This window comes from Biomphalaria glabrata, chromosome 18 (genome assembly GCF_947242115.1).
Source record: "Biomphalaria glabrata chromosome 18, xgBioGlab47.1, whole genome shotgun sequence".
Lineage (NCBI taxonomy): Eukaryota > Metazoa > Mollusca > Gastropoda > Planorbidae > Biomphalaria > Biomphalaria glabrata.
The window spans coordinates 1,977,112-1,998,734 of record NC_074728.1 but is presented as its reverse complement, the minus strand read 5'-3'; the positions used below and the strand labels follow the sequence as shown (position 1 = coordinate 1,998,734).

The 21,623-nt window shown below is 33.4% G+C and overlaps 2 protein-coding genes and 1 long non-coding RNA gene across 6 annotated transcripts in view; 1 reads left to right on the top strand and 2 right to left on the bottom strand.

Annotated features, from left to right (window-relative positions):
- Nucleotides 1–10,487, bottom strand: part of LOC106061625 (WD repeat-containing protein 49-like) — a 43,267-nt gene extending 32,780 nt beyond the window's left edge. The window contains exons 1-2 of the mRNA XM_056017244.1: nucleotides 10,343–10,487; nucleotides 8,674–8,757 (exon numbers count right to left, since the gene is read on the bottom strand). Of these exons, the coding sequence (XP_055873219.1) occupies nucleotides 8,674–8,756 (83 nt within the window). The 5' untranslated portion in view covers nucleotide 8,757; nucleotides 10,343–10,487. The remainder of the gene's footprint in view (nucleotides 1–8,673; nucleotides 8,758–10,342) is intronic.
- Nucleotides 5–8,020, top strand: LOC129923950 (uncharacterized). Its single transcript, XR_008775907.1, has 2 exons — nucleotides 5–2,245; nucleotides 7,529–8,020. It is a non-coding gene; the product is annotated as an uncharacterized LOC129923950 (long non-coding RNA).
- A 6,248-nt stretch (nucleotides 10,488–16,735) lies between the features above and the next one.
- Nucleotides 16,736–21,623, bottom strand: part of LOC106058646 (uncharacterized) — a 155,798-nt gene continuing 150,910 nt past the window's right edge. For 3 of the 4 annotated variants that reach the window (XM_056017241.1, XM_056017243.1, XM_056017242.1), the window contains one exon: nucleotides 16,736–20,698. In XM_056017241.1, the coding sequence (XP_055873216.1) occupies nucleotides 20,431–20,698 (268 nt within the window). In that variant the 3' untranslated portion in view covers nucleotides 16,736–20,430. The remainder of the gene's footprint in view (nucleotides 20,699–21,623) is intronic. The other variant, XR_008775902.1, reaches the window with a different exon arrangement.

Below are 21,623 nucleotides of genomic sequence, written 5' to 3'. Positions count from 1 at the left end.
ATGTATTGTTAGACACCTTATTTATATAGGTTAGTTATTTTAGTTATTTAGCGACGCACCATAGTAGACGCATATTGAACGGGACTAGTGACGTTTGGGATATGTTGGGTTAGAGACCGGAAAATCAGTTAGCGATAGAACATTCCAGGGTAACGACGTGTTTAGTGACAGAGACTTCTACTGTGGCCCTTTTATCATAATAAATACATGTTGAATAGTTCATCAGAGTCGACTACATCTCTTCACTAGTTAAAATAGATGTGCCAGTTCTTGTTTGTGTTGTAGTTCAACTGCACGTAATACACCCGGACAATTACACCCAAACGATTGCAGAGTAATTGGTTGACTTCAAGACAGCCTGAACTAGCAACATCACAGTGGCGACCCCGAACCTCGAAGCCGGACCCCTGTTGAAGACGAACATCGAACCGGACCTCGAAGCAGAACGTTTACTCAGGTGAGGGTCGTGCACTCGAAGTTATAAGATTTCATCGGAGTACGGCTGAACACAGCAGCATCGCAGAGTGACTTTGTTCTAGATCTACATACAGTCATCGCCTGTTTGATCGCACGTTCAACGAGCCGTTAACTCAGGGTGACCTTCGTCAGGGCAGTAATCATCGCAACGTCTGGTCTACTTAACCAGTATATTATCAAAGCCTGATCTTCATATGCTGAATCGACCTACAACCAGAGAAACCGTTCGTTCATAACGGGTGAGAGATCGTTAGTGAACCTGTTGGACATATTTTTTTTCTTCGTCATAGGAGCCACATTGAGTATCAAGTTTTACCTCGCCAGTTCGAGAAGGACAGTTTGCCCGCTGTCAGAAGTATTGTGAGTACTACAAGTTTGGTAGCTAACTAAATCGAAATCGCTCTGTCGTCTTACCCTTGGAGAGATTCTTGTGGAGCAGTTTGCTCATTGAACCGGTTGCTTGCCACGTTTATAACGGTCACGGTGTTTAACCTTTGGAAGGTTAGTGAAGTAATATTTAACAGTACTGAACATTGATATATCTAGTATTCGTCGGTCTAGACCATACCTAGACTTGTTAGCAGTGAAGTTGTGGAAACAGCTACATCCACTTAATTTCGTTGAAAACCGTTAATCGTCTAACGGAACGTCGTCGGAGGTGACCTTGGTTTCACCTAGTCTACATTGGACAGTTTGGTCTATTGAAGCAGAGTACAACAGCAAACTTCGTCGTACTACCAGAGTAGCAGCAGAAGCAGTGAACTATTTTAGAGAACCGTTATTCGTCAGCCCAGATCAAGCCATCGTCAAGAAAGCCGTTATTCGTCAGCCCAGATCAAGTCATCGTCAAGAAATTCGTTATTCGTCAGTCGTCCAGATCAAGTTGCCGTCAAGAGACTGTTATTTGTCAGTAATCATCTACACAAGTCAAGTCATCGCTAGAAGAACCGTTAACTTATTCGTCAGTAACTGTGTACACAAAGTCGTCGGAACTACACATACGGTCATCAACAGTCGTCGAAGAAACTGGAACATTTTGCTGTGGCATATCAGGACATCTGTGGCATTACGTGGGATACTGGTAGCACCGGAGAACAGAGTCAGAACTGGAAGAGAGGCAGTGGAATTTGTTGTGATCTAGCATATTCGGGAGTCCGAACAAAGGGATCTTTCTTATCAAAAGCTAAGTGCCATTTTTCTTATTAGTATATGTTTAGATTGCCCTTAGAAATAGATTTTGTCTAAATTTGGTACGTTAGCCTGAGTAAAATCAGGTGGTGCGCCTTAAAACCCGTCGGGGTAGAAGACGTAATTTAGATGAAAAGCTATATTATACATTTAGGATTGTAATTTGTTTTGTTTGTGTAAACGTCATATCCGTTGTTGCCTAGTTACTTCGTGACGTTATCATTGTGTGCCATATTGTCATATCCCAACCCATAGTGATAGTCTCATTTAATTATTTCATTTGTTTATATTATTTTAAATTATTTATTTTTATTAATTTAATTAGATCTGTATTTTTTTTTCACTTAATGATAGAAAGTGCGGGTAGGATTCTTTTACTGTGAATCAGACTAAAATAATTTTAGTTTGAGCGGTTAAAATCAATTATGATTTTGCCATGAGAATAATGCCGAAACTGGCTATGTAGTCAAACACTGTCGTCTGGCTAAATTTAGATCTGCAAATTGTTGTACATCTCTTTGGTACAATTTAATTATCTAGACTCTACTTTGAAATATTATTAAGTTGAAGATGAATGAAGGTAGTACATTCTAGATATATATATCTTGTTGAAGATATATTTGACATTGTATAAACATATTTGTTTTATACGGTTAAATAGAACCATAATCTACTCTAGATCTAGACTCTAGACAGTCTTTGAATTTACTCTAGACATTTCAGTCATACCAGATTTTAAAATTGATCATAGTTGGTCATACTAGATCTAAAAGTCATAGTGCTCTTGATAACTATAGATCTAAATAGTATTATTATACATACTATAATATACTAGATTTAAATTTGTGTGTAATACTGGACCTAATATACAGATTTGAATATAACCATAATAACTCAGACTAGATTTACACATTTACTAAATCTATAGATAGAGACATAACACTTAAAACTTGTATAAAAGTGTGTAAAAATATAAAATAAGTTTAAAGTATAACCATAACCAATATAGGCTAAGTAAAAATATATATAAAATATAAAACACAATGGCTACATCATCATATGTGGACCTTAAGGAGGTTAAGGAAACAGCTATGCAGGATGGAAAGGCCATGGAGTTAAAAGGAAAGGACTTAGCAGCTTATGTACAGCAAGTTGTGAAGGAAGAAACGGAACGTCAAAGACAAGAGATAGAAAGACAAGAAGAACGTCAAAGACAAGAGATAGAAAGACAAGACAAAGAGAGAGAAAAGATTAGAGAACATGAAGCTAAAATGGAGAAGATGAGATTGGATGCAGCACAAGCCAGAGCCCAAACTGAACAAGGAAATAACACAAATAACTCAAATAATTATACCACTCAAAGAGACAACCCTAATTCGCAGACATGGCTAAAGAGAAAAATACAAAGTTTTGATGAACAGAAGGATGACATTGGTGATTTTTTGAAAAGATATGAGGCAAAAATGTCTACATTTAATATGCCTGAAGAAGAATGGTCTGAAATACTGATAGACTTTGTTCATGGTCAAGCTCTAACAATATGCCAAAATCATGACCATCATATTGATGATAGCTATCAGGTTTTAAAAAGAGAATTATTAAATGCCTATGGTCATAATGCTACAACTTTTAGAAAGAAATATTTTGACAATATACCATCATTAGAAATAGAACCCCAAACTACCATTAATATGGAAAAGGATTTTTTCAATAAGTGGATAAAATTAGAAAAAGTGACAAACTCTTATGAGGGATTAAAAAATTTTATTCTAGTGGACAACTTTGTAAATAAATGTGATCCTCAGTTACAATCTTTTATTAAAGAAAGAAACCCCAAAACTATAGATGAAATAACAGAGATAATGAGAGTATACAAAAATGCCTATCCAAATAAACCATTTTCTGATAGGGATAAGAGCAAAGTAGATTTAATAGGATACACCAAAGAAAATGTTGATAGAAGTAGAAATAGAAACAGATCAAATAGTGGAAATAGAAAATATAGTGAAATAACCTGTTTTAAATGTCAAGGAAAAGGTCATATAGCAGCTAACTGTAGAAGAGGGAATAGTAGGTCTGGAAGTAGAAATAGGTACAATGAACAAAATAACAATAGATATAGGAGTAGAGATAGGAATGACAAGGGAAATTATAGAAATAGAAGTTACAGTAGGGAATACAAAAACAAAGGTACAGATAGGATATATTTCATGGAAGGAAATAGGAACAATTTTGCAGTGTACCCAGGGTTTGTAGATAGAATTCCGGTGGAATTAATCAGGGATTCAGGTTGTAACACTTTGGCAGTAAAAACTAAATTTGTCAAACCTCATTGGTATAAAGGGTTTACTAGGAAAGTAGAATTAGCAGATGGCACCGTAAGGGAATTTAAAGCTATAAGGGTATACATTGAAACCCCATTTTTCACTGGTTATGGTGATGGCATTGCAATACCAGAAATGAGATATGATATGTTAGTAGGAAACATAAAAGGAGTTAAAGAATGTTCAAGAAAAGAATTAGAAGACTGGCAAAACAAATACAAAAACATAAGACAAAATCATGAAAACATAGAAACACAAAATATAACAAGTATGATAATAACAAGATCAATGGATAAAAAAGATGAGAAACAGGAAAATACAATAAATGTAATTAGTAATGATAAAGAAAAACAAACCAGTAATGTAATACAAATAGAAAATACAGATGTTAAGGAAAAAGAGATAGAAAATGAAACACAAAATAGTCTTGAAACACAAATATCTCAAAGTGAAAAAGAAACAACACCCACATTTGCATTAGAACAAATGAATGACAATATTATTGGGAAAATTTATTCAAGAATATCAGATAAAAACAATAATAATCCAATGGAGAAATTTTGTATAGAGAATAAAATATTGTTTAGACAAACAAGTAATGATAACAAGAAAATAAAACAACTTGTCTTACCACAGAAATATTGGAAAGATGTTTTAATCATGACACATGATAATAATTTAGCAGCACATAGGGGAGTAAAGAAATGTTATAGGAATTTGTCAAAACAAGTATTTTGGCCCAAAATGAAAGCAACAATCAACAAATACATAAACTCATGTGACATATGTCAAAAGAGATCTAACAAAAGTCTAGTGAATAAAGCACCTATTCAAGAAATGGATGAACCTACAGCACCATTTCAGAAAGTATCTATTGATTTAATAGGTCCTTTAATTCAAACTGAAAATAATAACAAATACATTCTAACAGTAATAGACATGTTTAGTAGATACCCAGAGGCAATCCCATTATCAAATACAAGTGCAGAGAATATCATTAATGCCATAACTCAAAAAGTAATTACAAGACATGGTATACCTAAAATTATATTGAGTGATCAGGGATCTCAGTTTAAGTCAGAACAATTTAAGAAATGGACTAAACAATACAATATACAACACATATACTCTTCGGTTTACCACCCGGAGAGTAACGGTTTATGTGAACGATATGGTGGATCATTAAAAAGATCACTAACAAAGATAATTCAGAATAATCAGAACAAGTGGGATCATTACATTAACTATGTACTATTTGCTCATAGAAACAACATCCATGAAGCAACACAATTTTCACCATATGAAATAATACATGGAAGAAAACCCAGAGATGAATTAGATGTTTTTAAAGAAAATCTAATAAGCAATGAGAATAAATTAAATAATGACAGTGAAACAACAATCACAACAGAATTGAAAGAAATATGGACTCAAGCATATAACAACAATAAGAAGTACAAACAAAGTGCTCATGAGAATATAAATAAGAAAAGACAATTGATAACACTAGAAGTAGGAAACAATGTATTAATATTGATAAATGACCTGAAAAATAAAATTGGTAAACAATGGAAAGGTCCATTTAAGGTGATAAAACAAATTAGTGATGTGAATTATCAAATTGAAATAAATGGGAAAATTAAAACATATCACATAAATAATTTGAAACTGTATCATGATAGAGAAGATGAGTTGATACAAAACATTCAGGAGGAAATAGAAAATACATTTTCAGAAAGAGAAGAATGTTTGATGATAATAACAAATGAAAATCACAATGAAAATGATATTAAGGAAATACCTGTAATAGAAACAAAAGAGAATCAAACTTGGCAAAAGATTAATCTTAATAATTTAACTAAGGAAAAGTCAAAAGATATAACTAAAATAATACATGAATACAAAGAAATTTTTTCCAGCATACCAGGAAAAACTAATATTATTAAACATGACATTAAAGTAACAGACTCAAAACCTATCAAGCTTAAGCCATATAGAATACCGCTACATTTACAAGACAAAGTAAAGAAAGAAATAGACAATTTACTAGAATCAGGTATAATTGAGCCATCAACATCTCCTTATGCTTCACCAATTGTGATAGCCAAAAAGAAGAATGGAGATATAAGGTTATGTATTGATTATAGGAAACTTAACAACATCACAGAATTTGACCCATATCCAATGCCAAATATAGAGGATATTTTACATAAATTAAATGGAGCAAAATTTTTTACTAAATTAGATTTAACTAAAGGTTATTGGCAAATACCTTTAACAGAAAATGCAAAACCTTACACAGCATTTGTAACACCATATGGTATTTTTCAATGGAATTATATGAGTTTTGGATTAGTAAATGCACCTGCCACATTTAATAGAATGATGAACATGATAATTGGAAACAAAGAAAATGTTATTTGCTATTTGGATGACATATGTATTTTTAATAATAGTTGGGAGGAACATTTGGTAGATGTAAAAGAAGTATTCAAAATAATAAAAGAAAGTGGACTTACAATTCAAGCAGAAAAAGTAGAAATAGGATTGGAGGAAATAATTTTCTTAGGACATAAAATAAATAACAACATGATTAGCCCTATTGAAGATAACATAAAGAAAGTACTTAATATTGAAATACCTACAACAAAAAGACAAATTAAAAGCATATTGGGAATAGTAAATTATTACAGAAAGTTTATAAAGAACTTAGCAGAAATAGTGAATCCACTAAATGACTTACTTAAAAAAGGAAAACCTCAAAAAGTAGTTTGTAATGAGGAATGTGTGAAAGCTATTGACAGAATTAAAGATGTTTTTAGTCATGAACTAATATTAAGACTACCTGATAAAGACAAAATATTTTATGTCACAACTGATGCATCTGGTAATGCTATTGGTGGTTGTTTAATGCAGAACTATGATAACTTACATCCTATATTATATGTAAGTAGAAAATTGTCAGAGGCAGAAAAAAAATATAGTGTCATTGAAAGAGAAGCCTTAGCTGTAATATGGGTAATTACTAAGCTAGAGAGCTATTTAATAGGAAGGAAATTCATATTATTAACTGATCATAAACCTATTCAATATATACAGCAAAAGAGCATGAAAAACAGTCGTGTTTATAGATGGTTCTTAGCACTACAGGAATATAAATTTGAAGTGAAAGCTATTAGTGGATCTGTGAATATTGTAGCTGATCTATTGTCTAGAATGACATTGAAATGAAATACTTTTGTAAATAAACTATGATTATATTGAGTATGTAATATATATTAATATATTGACACCATTTATATGTTATGAAAAAGGGAGATAAGTAAATTTGATGTTAAGCATTTAAAAGTAAGTATGGATATTTTTTTTGTGTGAATCATTTCATATATCATTGACGAAAGTTAGTTCTATGGAAAAGGGTGAGTATAAAAGAAAAATGGACAAAAGCGTATAAAAGGGTGGTAAAAAAAAAAAAAAAAAATTTATTGAATGTGTAAATAAAGTTTGTAATTGTTTTTTGAAATATTGTATTTTATCAGATTACTGTCAGTGAAGAACAATTGTGACTTGTGAGGTGCCCATAGGATGCCACATTTTCCTCTATGATGAAATGTGTACTAAGGAGGATGATTCTGGAATGTTATGAACTGTTATGAACATTGACATGAATATGAGGAACTGTCAAGATGAAGATGTCAAGATGAAAATGTCAAGAGTTTATGTTTGTGGTCTTCCCCTTAAATTGAAAATGCCCTTGTAAGACTTGACAGTAGTGGAAAAATATTGACATATTTTTTTTTCAAGGGGGGGAGGAATCTGTTAGACACCTTATTTATATAGGTTAGTTATTTTAGTTATTTAGCGACGCACCATAGTAGACGCATATTGAACGGGACTAGTGACGTTTGGGATATGTTGGGTTAGAGACCGGAAAATCAGTTAGCGATAGAACATTCCAGGGTAACGACGTGTTTAGTGACAGAGACTTCTACTGTGGCCCTTTTATCATAATAAATACATGTTGAATAGTTCATCAGAGTCGACTACATCTCTTCACTAGTTAAAATAGATGTGCCAGTTCTTGTTTGTGTTGTAGTTCAACTGCACGTAATACACCCGGACAATTACACCCAAACGATTGCAGAGTAATTGGTTGACTTCAAGACAGCCTGAACTAGCAACATCACAGTATTTAATGTATTTTCTGTAACTAAACACACTCAGGTGTGACCAGCATATTTTGTCCCAACTGTCACAGACAAAGGCATTGCCTTCCAGGGGTATATATATTTCCTTAATGAAAGACATGTATTTTAAGAGCTTCAAATATTACAAAACTTTTACGTATAGTAGAATAAAGTTATATTGTTTTTAAAGTAAGATTTTAGTGAATAATTACAATATTTAATACAGTGTTTCCCAAACTTTTTCATTAACGGAATACTTTGTACATTCTGAGTATTTAGAGGAACACTTTGGCCTACTAGTTAATTATTTCAGAAGTTTATGAAACACCTATTCAAGTGTTCTGCAAAACACAGTTTGGGAAACACTGATGTAGAGGATAAACTGAAATAAAACTATGGGCGAAGCAAGTATTTGTCAGTGTTCCACAAGAAAGATAAAATGGCATAACTCTAGATAAATTTGTCAATCAAATATATGAATGACTTATGAATGTTACCTCTCTTTGCTGTCCAGGTTACTTGAAGGCACCTGGCCTATTTCTGGTAAACTTGACTTCACTGAGACCGTGTCCGATGACATTCTACGCAGGGGAAAAAAAAAGGCTATTTGTAATACCTCCTAGACCTTAATTATCTCTGCTTAATTAATGTACGTTGTATATATACATCTATTATAATCTATTCAAACTATTATACTTTAGGCACCAAACACTCTCTATTCACTTGGATTGGTATAAAACTTTATTACCACAAAGTTTTATACATCTAATTATTGATCTAGTTCTGATAGTCTATCCGGACTAGATCTGTAAAAAAAAATGTTAATGTAAAATGTATTACATGTTTCTGAAGTTCCTTCAGAGTTGAAGATAAGTTACAAGTCCAAACCTCTCGCAGGATGATGGGGAATGGAAGGGGCAGGGTTTGAACATGGAGCCATCAATAAGTCTGAACAACAGTCTAGCATGCAAACCACATGACCAGGCAGCCAACACAATGGATATTGGAGATAATCTATATCCTAGCCAAAATCTCTCATAAAGATGATTGAGGATGGCTATGGGTATGAACCTGCAACCACCAAGATGATGAAGCAATAGTCTAGCATGCATACTGCATGACCAGATTGTCATACAAGCTCTAGTAATCAATCTAATTTAAAATCTAAATTGAGAGTTTAGAAGAAATATCCCTAAACATAGAAGACTTCTTGGTGGAGACTTCACAATATTCTTCTTCTTCATCTAGCAACTTTTTGCTGCTGAGATATATTCTCTATTGCAGTCTTTGCCAAGAAAAAGTTGGGGACCATGTTTTTTTTAGCTGTTCCACACTGCAATACAGAGTGTTGGTTATGCTAATTTGAAGTAATTTGTTCTCTTAGCCTTAGCAATGTTCAAAATTAGTATTCATTGACAAAAATCCAACTTCACATGAAATTTGTTTGTAATTAAAGTGAATCTGTGGTATGAATGTAGATCTATTTTTTGTGTAAATTTCTTTCCTCTTACAAAATAAATAATAATAGTTAACTAGATCTAATTTCCGCAAATATAATAAAGATAAATTTTAATTATTATTATATTCTAAATCTAGAATTCCAGAAAGTAGTACTACTAGAATAGATCTAGATTTCTAGAATGTAGAAAATGTTTAAATTTCTAGTAGATCTACCATATACTTTAGAACTAGAATTGTAGAATCTATTTAAATGAAAGACCTAGATCTAGATTAATCTAGTCTATATCTTATTATCTACAATCTAGAATAGAAATAGCTCAGACTTAGACACTAGAGGCTAGTCTAGACAGTGAGTTTTAACTGATTCTGACAGAGTCAAAGTCAAAGTCAAGAGATTTAATAAAGTCACAGAGTGACAGACTGTCAAAATTAAGTGATGACAGATTAATTGATATGCCTACTAACTTACTAATCTAAAGTAATTCTAAGCCTATACAACTTAGATCTATAATTATAATTTAATAATAATTTACAGTTTACACTATTTACAGTGTTACTCTGATTCAGTGTAAAAAAAAAATAGTCATCTCTACGAGTACGACTCTAGCCACTAATCACTAAGTCAGTCTAGTGACTACATCTAGTCCTAGTGACTCTAGATCTAATTATTTGTTGAAAGAACAAACACGCGGCTGCTTATTGTACCTTTACGTTATGACATGGCCTACATTATTTCTTTTGGAAAATCTAGATGTAGACTCTGTCTAGAATTTAATACTCTAGATCTACTTTCAATTTAATTTGTACAGGCATCATTGCCGTATGTCGCCATTTTTGGTGCGTTGCTATGTACACAGTACACAGCCAAAAGTATTTTTTTTTCTTAAAAACCCAGAAAAAATTTCTAAAAATACCCACAAGAAAACTTAGAAACAACAGACCAATTTAAATTTTTGTTTGGTGGGGGGGGGGGGGGGGTGTCATTATAGATTTAGGCTATATATCGATACATTGAGAGATCTAGACACAGAGACAAAGGCAACAGAATCATAAAAGGCACGACATAGCCTAAATTATTAAGAGTGTCGTTGTGCCAAACAATCACATAGGGGCCTAATCTATTGTTACGATCTTCTCTATCAGGCCTTCTGCAAACAATGCCCAACACAACAGCACATTTAAAACATCAACTTGACAACAAGAGCTTGCATAAACAAGGGGGCGGTTTATTTACAATTACATCAACAACAGCCAATAAACACAAATGGCTACACTAGCTTCAAATGGTTTGCTACACTACAGAACTGCCTAACTAATCACTACATCTACAAGTCTCTCTAGCTCGTACAGCTACATTTTCGAGGACTCACTTCATAGCACACAGTCGATTACTGCTTGCTGTCCTGGACTCTACTGTCCTTTCTAACAAACTGTCTCTCGTCTGTAAAGGCTTTTTGGTCACATGACCATAACATTGGTCATATTGCGGTTGTTCAACAGCCCTTGACCTGTGTGATTGGCCTGAATCATGTGTATCAGTATAGGCCACACACACATTAACCCTTTCAGTCCGCCACTAGGGTTATAACAATATTTTTTATTCCGTGGTCGAGTACCAAGTCTTTATATAAAGACTCGAATTAAGAAATAATAATTTCATATGGACATATATGTTTGCACAATTGCTCCTTCTTCTCTAAGTCACCGTTCTTCACCGTCAATCGGTCACTGATATCAAAGTCGTTCGGACTTGTCGATGGGCCCGGGTTGATACCCTGCCCGCTCCCCATCCCCCGTCGTCCTGCTGGAGGTTTGGACTAGGAAGTAAATTATCTTCGACTCTGAAGGAACTTCCGAAACATGTAAAACATTTTACAAATAAACATTTCACAATAACCTTCATTTCTGAAGGGATGCCTTTGTGTCAGGATTTTGTGATTTTACCATCACAAAAGAGATACAAGACACCGATAGCAAAGACAAACAGACACAAACACTCTTTTGTTCCCCTAGCAATCAAATCATTAAATAAGAACAATCTGGTATAAACTTTGCCACATGTAAATTATGAGTGAGTCTGGTGTGAATGTACACTTTGGTTTCTTATAGTTATGTTTTTTGTTTGGTGTAATGCACTAATTGTAAGACAAATTTCCATACGGACAATAAAGATTATTATTATTATTATTTAAACTTATAAAACAAATAAAAACAGTGTGTTAAAGGCACAGTAATGAATTGAATTTTCTTCAAAATACAACAATTAGTAGGCCTATTAGCCTTATACTGTGATGACAGGTAGACCTATAGGGAACTTTAAAATTAAGAAAGTCTGTCTGCTCAAGGAGAACCGGGTTCAATAATATGTTGATCCCCCCCCCCTTTACACATATGACAAATATTTTGTGTGACAAAGAAATCAAGTAGTTTGTATGTATTGGTACATTTACTAAAAGACATTCCAATGCAAGTTCATGAATACAGCTGACAGAATCACTTAAGACCATGCTTTTAAGTATTGTTGAAAACAGGGAACATAATGCGCAAGAGGCTGCTTTTATTGAAACAATACCTGAAGGCTACTGTAGACGTACTGTCCGTTATATTGCCTTGGCATCGTAGGTAATTAAAAAAAAAAGATGGTGATATTTTATTACTAAAGAGTATTAGTTCAGTCAAACCTGTAGACTTCTGGTTCTCACAAATATGAAAACCTACAAATGACTTTCTAATTCTAATTGCAATTTCTTTGGGTATTTCGTTATCAAAGTTCACAAAACATTTTCAGAAAAAATTGCAAATTAATACAATTTTAATTCTCGTTGAGTGCTGTCAACCATGATATAGAGAAACATGGCGCAGATTTTGATAAAACTGCATTGCTCAACAGGTCTATTATCTCGTTTTGAATCTGTGGGTCGAGGTTAAAGGCTTGTGTTTTTGTTTTCTCAAGAATGTATGTACTGCTAAAACATTTTCGTTGCTCCTTGTGTCACCAAAACGACACTCTTTGCGATGACCACTAAATGAGAGTGTGTTGCATGCTAAAGTTAAAACTGACATTCACTAGGCGATGAATTAATTTCAGTCAGTAATTGTCAACTTCAGTGTGCTCTTTGTTTGCATCATCCACCGTTCTCAGTCGTTCATGTTGTTTGTATGTTTGGCAAACTTGTTGATGAAGTCATTAGAAGGCCTATCTTTCTTTTTTTTTTTGCTGATTCGGTTGGAAAACAAACAACATTGGTGCTGTGTCAGAGTTTAAACTTGATAGCCATCTGAACGACTTTCCAGTGCCCATACCAGACGACAAAAGCATCCATTCAAGTGAAAGACACTATTCCACGATAAATGTAATTATCGCTCTATTTAGTAAACATTTTTGTTTTAAACCCCGTTCCCACTTCAGTCACGATAAGTAGCTCAAACTCAGGTGTAGCTCAAGGAACAGTCTTAGGTCCACTACTATTTTTAATTTACATAAATGATTTACCAAATTGCATTAGTTCAGGAACAAAAGTCAGATTATTCACAGATATATAGAACAATAAAAACAACACAAGATACAGAAATTTTACAAAGAGAATGAGATGAATTACAGAAACGGAAATCAAATTGGAGCATCTTTCCACCCAGAAAAATGTCGGTTATTAAGAGTAACAAAAAAAAAAAAACTAAAATAAATTTCACTTATTTACGGTAAATTAGTAACAGACTAAAAACGCAAAATACTTAGGTGTTATAATAAATGAAAAACTGTCATGGTATCCCCATATTGATGAAACTATCAAAAAATTGTTATATTATCAATTAGGATGTAAAAATAACACTGCTGTTTAAATTACAAGTCCATTTTTATTGACATGACAAGAAAGTGATAGAACTAACAGGAGACTTTAATACACACTAATAAGAGACTTGAGAAAAACATGCGAGCAGGTGAACACACTGAACAGTAGGACAAGGGAGACAACAAGTACACAAACACACACGCAACATACATACACACAAATACATATAAATGTAACAAAAATCAAATAAAGCATTTGGTTTATTAAAAGAAATTTCTATAAATCAAATAAGAACATAAAACTAAAATGTTATTTAACCTTGGTTAGGCCAATAATAGAATATGCATCCTCTATTTGGGACCCCTCAACTCAAGAAAACATTAAGAAACTGGAACAGACACAAAATAAAGCAGTGAGATTCATAACAAACAAATATACACATTTGACCAGAGTAACACCATTAGTAAAATCACTAAATTTAGAAAGCCTTCAGAATAGAAGACTTAAAGTAAAGTACAAATTATACATAAAACACTGAACCATAATCTTCAAATACAAAAACAAAATTTAATAAAATACTCAGAAAGACACAAAGATAAAGGCACATTCCTCATCCCATATGCTAGGGCAAATTTGTACAAATGCTCTTTCTTCCCTAGCACTATTAGAGTATGGAATTGGTTGCCTGATCTAGCCAGGAAAACCAGCGACTTGGCAGAATTTAGGTCATTGGTTAATATGCATGACTAAATGCATGACTCTTAGGACGTAATCATTTTCTTTTTTGAAGTAACGTCTGTATTATATAAGATAATATTAGTGAACATCTTTAACGTTTCCCTAAGTAACAAAACAGGATGTTTCTTTTCCTGTTTAATATCTAAGTTTAAGTCACAATCTAAATTTTTGCTAACAGAAAACTAAAAAAAAAGCTTACTTAAAAAAAAAGCAGAAAAAGTTAATAGTATTAACGGTTGAATTAACATAGAAGGAAAAAAACACACGACAGAATCTTATCTTATATAATACAGACGTTACTTCAAAAAAGAAGATAATTACGTCCTACGCGTCATGCATTTAGAATGGGACCCAAATGTCACAACCAACACACCGTCACCACATTACAATGTAAGCAGTTCCTCACAGTGACTCAAGCTGAAAACACGGGTTAATGTTTTGATATTAATATCAAGTTTGATATGACGTTTAGTATATTTTTAATTTTTTAACTATATTTCTTTTTTAAATTGCAGTGTAGGGCAGGCCACTATCGGACATTAGTCATAGGACCATGTTATATGAAACCCCTACACGCCATGCAGTGCAGTATTTAGAGTTGAAAAAGCTTTAAGGTATTTGAGATATGGGGCCCCTGATATTGCATGTAACTACTAAATATTTCTTGAAGGCCTTAAGCTAGAGTTTATGTTGCATTTAGGTAAATCCGGTCCTATAGCTACGTGGTTGTTACGCCATTGGATGTGGACCCCTAAATGGTCGTGGGCCCGGGTTCATTGAACCCCTTCGCGCCATGGATGCTACGCCACTGACCGGGTGTCAAAATCATAACACTGGAATTAACATAAGATCCAGCCTTCAAATTGCGTGCCATTTGATAATAATGGGCGTCCATTCATATGTAAAGTTTAATAAGGCATAGAGAACTATAATAAATCTTGATTGGTGCATCAAACAGTCCAACAGACTAAGGGATAGCTGAAGGTGGTGAAGGTGAAGACTGTTATCTCGATGCCCAAGTTTAATCAGTTTGAATTGCTTGGGATTCAACTATATTTACATTGAATTAAATTGTATTAGACTTAACGAAATAAGTCTTATGTTGCTAGTTAAACACTTAGTAGAATCTGTGTGTAAGGACTGAAGATCACGTTAGATGTGTTGATTGTAAAATGTGACATGTTTCGGATGTTACTTCTGATTTGAAGATACGAGACCCTACTTCCTAGTCCAAACTTCCAGCAGGGCCACTGGAGATAGCAGCAGGAAGGGTAGGCCTATAAACCCAGAACCGTTGAGACGACTAAACGACAGTCCAGCATGCATTGCGCACGACCAGACAGCCATCCGGTATACGGATAAAGGCTGTTAAATTATGTGTTAGGCTAGAAAGCCTATTACATTGTAAAGTCTGTAAAATATCTTTTATAAATGGTTATGCGTGGGCCAGTCTTGAAGTTCTATTGGCTCTTTCATTTGGCTCTTTTTCTAAAATTTATAAAATCTTTTACTGTATTACAGGCCAGCATCCCATTGGACGTCTAACCACCAGCCTATTTGGATGCCCGGCCCAACATTTGCCACTGTTTCTGCTAGACTTTGGAGCATGCGCAGTGCATTTAAAAAAAGTTCACTTATGTTACTGCCTGTAAATTATTGTATAGCATTTAAGTTCTCAAAACATATCGTTACCCTTTTCTCAACCAGACCTTCTGTAAACACTGATGAACACAACACATCTAATTCAAGAACTTGACAACTAGAGTTCCCAAAAAAAAATGGTAGTTAATAACAAATAACACCCAATACTACACAATTGGCAACAAGATTAACTGACTGCAAATGTTTTACTGTATTATCACTGTATTGCCGTAGACTACTAAACTCAATTGTCTCTCTATTTTATCATGGACTGCTTCACTCTAGGACTCACTGTGCCTGGACTTCACGGTCGACTAACAGTCCCATGTCTCCTCGCTGTGCTGAACCGTGACCTCCGTGACGAAGGCGCCGGCTGAACTGGCAGTTTGTCTCTGGTACCCAGAAGGCTTTCAATCACATGATCATATCACGGGGTCATATTTGCATGTAATGTTCATACCAGTACGGCCCCTTGTATATCGACACAGCACGCTGACTTATATTACTGTGCCACATGTGTCAGAAGTTCTCACACACATTAACCCTATCACTCCGCCACTAAAGTTACAAGGATATATTCAGTCATAGATTTGTATAATAAGCTTCAGACATTTCTTGAGATGATTACATCCTAAACCTCTTGAAACACAACACTCATCTTTAATCTTCAGAATCAAACACATTGCCATTCAAATGACAGGAGATGATGTTGGTGAGGGTTCAAACTCCTGACCACCGAGACAGCAGTCTGCTACAACAAAGATAAACAGAAACAAATGACAAGAACACAGTCACTACAACAGGAGATGATGGGGGGTCAAACTCCTGACCACTGAGACAGCAGTCTGCTACAACAAAGATAAACAGAAACAAATGACAAGAACACAGTCACTACAAATGTTTAATAATAAGACCAAATAAAGGTATGTAAAATAATTATTTCTTTATTTGGTTACTGTTTTTAAGTAGCAAACAATTGATCTGAAGTCTGTAGCAGATTGGAGTGCTATCTATACAACACAATGCTACTTTTAGCTTGTTATGCTAATGGTAGCATAGTGATAGGTGTAGCACAGTTAATTAGAATAATGTTCAATTTGTTATATGCAAAATAAAAAACAAATCAGATATTGGTGGTAGCAGTACTAACTATTCATTTGAAGTTTGAAAATTTACATCATTTAAAATTTAATTCATAACATTTTGTTACAATGTAAAATATGATATATTTTTAATAACAAGTTCTAAAGATTTAAATTATCTCTCATAATAAATTTAAAGAGAAACTGAAATAGTTGTAATCTGTAGGATTAAGGTGTATTGTTGTTATAAATTTGTATCTTTTTAAAATATAATAAAAAAAACAAAAAAAAAAACAATCTTCTAAAATGGTAACACAAATTGTAACAAAAATGGTAACACACGCCTTGAATATTGCTGATGTTTTTATAGTGGACTAACTTACAGTGTTAAATGAATGGCAATCAAAAAGTTGAAATAGGAAAGGGAGGGAAGAAGGCAGGGAGTGCTGGCTTGATAAACAGAGTGGAAACAGCTAACAATGAAACCTTTTAAAATGTCAATATTTATATTATATATATATATTTCTATATGTAAACCATGTTACAAACAATAATACACACTTCACTGGTTCACACACGAATGATAGGCTTTGGCTATACAATATACTATCATTGCCACAATGTTTATGTACTCTATCTTTCTCATGACTAACTTTGCTGTACTTTCGCAAAGCTGAAGAACAATCAAAGGCTACAGTAGCTGTAGGCAGCAGAACAAATTGTATTTCATGACATTATGTTTACATATCAGAAACAATTTATTTTTTTTGCTATGTGGGTTAGAAAAACTTTAGCCCATTGTCCAAGAGATAGTCCCAAGGGCTTAACAGTCACTGTGGTCATTTAAAAAAAAATGTTACAGAATTTAAATATTTCCTACTAAAATTTACAATACAATAATACTAGACAGCCTCATTTTATAATCTCATTTCGGTGCTAAGTATATTTCCATTAGCAACAAGCATATAGACCTCTTTTTGAACCAATATGGTAACAAGTTAAGACTGTATGCTTGTCTGTCACATTGTTCATAACATAATTTCATTTATATATATTTATTTATATCATAAGCACATAGGCTATATACAGAGATATGAAAAGGAAACATTGCTGATTATTAATATATATATTTTTTTGTCAAAACGGCACAACAGAAACACGAATCCTGATTAGTTATTGCACAACCATTGCATGTCAACACTACCAGCGGGTGGGCTTCAGTCTGGTCACCCTGGCAGACGTTGCAAGGACACATCAAGAAATGTTGGACAACAGCATCAAATAAATAACAAGAGCAATCTCGGTGCAGACACAGTGAATGAAATGATCCAAAATCCAAGAGCAATAACTAGTTGGCAGCAAACAAAGGGAGAGTATGATAATGTATTTATAGAAAACAAAGGGAGACATTAAAATTTATTTATAGATAATGATAATAAACACATTTTTTAAACTTCAACCAAAAGAAGAAAAACATGAATTATAGTATATTTCTTTATGAATTCCATTCCAGAAGTTTAATTTGGTCAGAGAGAATTTGAGAAGGTAAGTAATGTTCTACAAGTGAAATCTTGAATTCAGGGTGAGATATTTTACAAACATACCAATCACTTGGTATCTGGGAAATACATGCGATTTAATGGTATTGGTACAAAATGATTGTAATTTCAGATGTCAACTTTAATTTTTCATAATTGATGTCTAAAGCAATACAGATTTCAACATTATCATAGAAATAATGTTGGCTGAACAAAATGGTAGCTGTAGAAACATCACAAGAAAAGGATGAAATTTACTCTAGCTGTTTGAATTCTAAATAAAAATTCTACTAAGAATAGCAAAATTCTTGTTTCAGTACCTAAGCTATATACTAGAGATGCACGACTTAAAAAGAAAAACAAATTTACTTAAAAAAAAACCCACTAAACTGCTCAGCACCAAATAGTCTTGTTTACACAAGCCATAACTCAAAAAAATAGTTCCTCAAGAAAATTTGAGGGGGGTTTTAATACACTAAAAATTAGCCGCAGAAAAAAAAAATTGCCAGCCCTGAGAAATGCAAAATTCTTCAGTCAAACTTTAAAAACGAGTAGCAAAATTAGCTGGATTCATGACAAGAAAATATAATGTGACAATCGACAGAGATCACAGATGGTCTATGTACAAAGTGACGCAGAGCGCAACATCGAGGAATGCAAACATGATGACTGTTTTGTTAAATCTTTCATTGGCTGATTCAAATTTTTTTTTGTTTTATATTACACAATGCAATTTTTTTTTTAAGTGATGAGCAAATATTGAGACTCAATTCAATAGAAGTTTACAATTTAAATTAAAAACATGATTATGTTATTTTTAGAGATAAAAACATCTATCTTTTAGAATATATACACACAACGGACTATCATTCACAATTACTATCATAAAGTAGACATAAGTGTAGCCACTAGAATAGAGCTTTGATGTGGAATTCTAGAGAGACATTGAATAGGAGATAACTGGGCTATAAATACAAACAGACAAAGTAAAAAGTAAGATTTTTTCAATTTACTTGCAACACAAAAAATAATGAAACAAAAAACAACATAAAATATGATAAAGAAAACAAAAGCAGAGGACCTTGAAAAAAAAAATCTTTCACTAATTTATTTAACCCAATAATGCATGCAGCCTAGGTAAAGACTGAATAGAGTCTGGAGCATTGCTGATAGTACTTTGTAAATAGATTGAACTGGAACATTCAATTAAAACACATAACGTAATGGTACTTAGAAGGGTCAAAGCATTGAAACCATTCAACAAAATAAGGTGAAATCAATCTAATACATATGATAAACTTCTGGACAATAGCTGTAACAGTTCTTTAGAATGAGTTACACCAGGCTAAGCTATTGTCAATTTGTAATTATGCCATAGAAGCAGAAAAAAAAAGATTGAATTCAGAACTTAAAAATACAAATGTTGCCTTAAAATAATTAACAAATTTAAAAACAAAATGTCTCGACAATACAACAGATTCTAAAAATAGAACCTCCTAGAATTAAGAAATATGTAATACATTGCCTTAGAATATTTGTATAATGGTACCAGTGAGTGAAATAATTAATCTATTATTATGTCCTTAATATCACATAAGATTAGCTTTCAATCAAAAATAAGAATCATGAAACAAACAAAACAAAACGTTAACACTGGAACTAGAAATGAAACTAGTAGGTAATCATGTAGCAGTGAAATAGCACAATATACTCAAATGGAATGCCACCAAGGTCAAAAGGTCCTATGTACACATCACAAACAAGCAAACTTGCAGATTCACTCTCTCGCGGAATCACGCGTATCTGTGAAGAGCAAGACACAGCCGGCTGTATATTCAAACCCTGATAGCATGTTGACCCAAAGCAGAAGTGTTCCATGTATATATCCCAAGAGAAGTAGAAGAGAATCTGGTATCTTACAGTGGAAATATTTCAAATATTCAGAATTCCAAAACTAAGTTCGTTAAATAATCCCTGCTTCAATAATTGAATAAACAATCAGGTTATTTTTTAGTCTTCGGTTTTTGTTCAGCTTTTTTCCTCTCTTTCTCTCTCTCTTTCTCTCTCTCTTTCTCTTGCTTCTTCTTTTCCTTCTCAAGTTTGGCATTCTGCTTTCTCTCACTTTCTTCCTGTTTCTTTCTGTCCTTCTCTTTCTTCTTGCGCTCCTTTTCCCTTTTCTTTTCTTCTTTCTCTTCCTCTTTCATTTGTCTTCTTTCCTCTTCTTCTTGCTCTTCCAGATAGTGAGGATTTTGTTTCATCATTTCTTCAAGTCTGGAAAAGAAAAACAACAACACAGAAATGTACTTTGAAAAATAACAAACAATTTGTCCAATCACTAGTGAGCTATTCAATGACACATAGCACTTTTGTATTGGCCTTTTCACCTATATACGTTAAAATGTTTTCAAATTCTTGAGTCATGAGTTTGTTGTGTTGAGCAGTGTTTGCAGAGAACCTGATAGGGAGGACCGTAACAATATTTATAAGTTACTTCCCATGATGCCTTAAGACACCAAGGAAATTTAGTGGCTTAGTATTTATCCAGTGCAAACTTAAAACAAAAATTTGAATGCTCAGTGTCCTATGGTCTGACGTGCAGAGGGTAGGGGATATGTGGTACAAAGTTTCCCCTGCTGTCTTTAGCAAAGGCATCTCAGAGAAAGTTGAGGTTCAAACTCAAGCCTTGCAAAAGGGGAAGCCAAGCTTATATGCTACTCAGTGATACACATTCAATGTGATTTATGGGAATGAGTTTGACTCTCCAGAATGAGGCTCTAGAGCCACATGGTGGATACGCTCTACAGGATGAGTCATTGTTTTATAACTGAAGGCGGCCAACAAAGAAGCAATTTAAATTCAAATAACTCAGTAATAGGCTATAGGTCAGATTTTATCGAATAGATCAGCACTTATAAGCCAGAATATCTCAGCAAGATAAGACTTATAAGTCAGAATATCTCAGCAAGATAAGAATTATAAGCCAGATTATCTCAGCAAGATCAGGACTTATAAGTCAGAATATCTCAGCATCTCTTTTGAGCAGAAGAAAAAATGATAACATATTAGCATGAAAAAAAAAAATCCTTTATCAACTGAAAGTATTTTAAATCTCAATTCAAACTAAAAATTGAATTATAAGTAAGGCCAATATTTATAAGAAAAACAATAATCTATACTTTCTAAAAAAAATACTTGT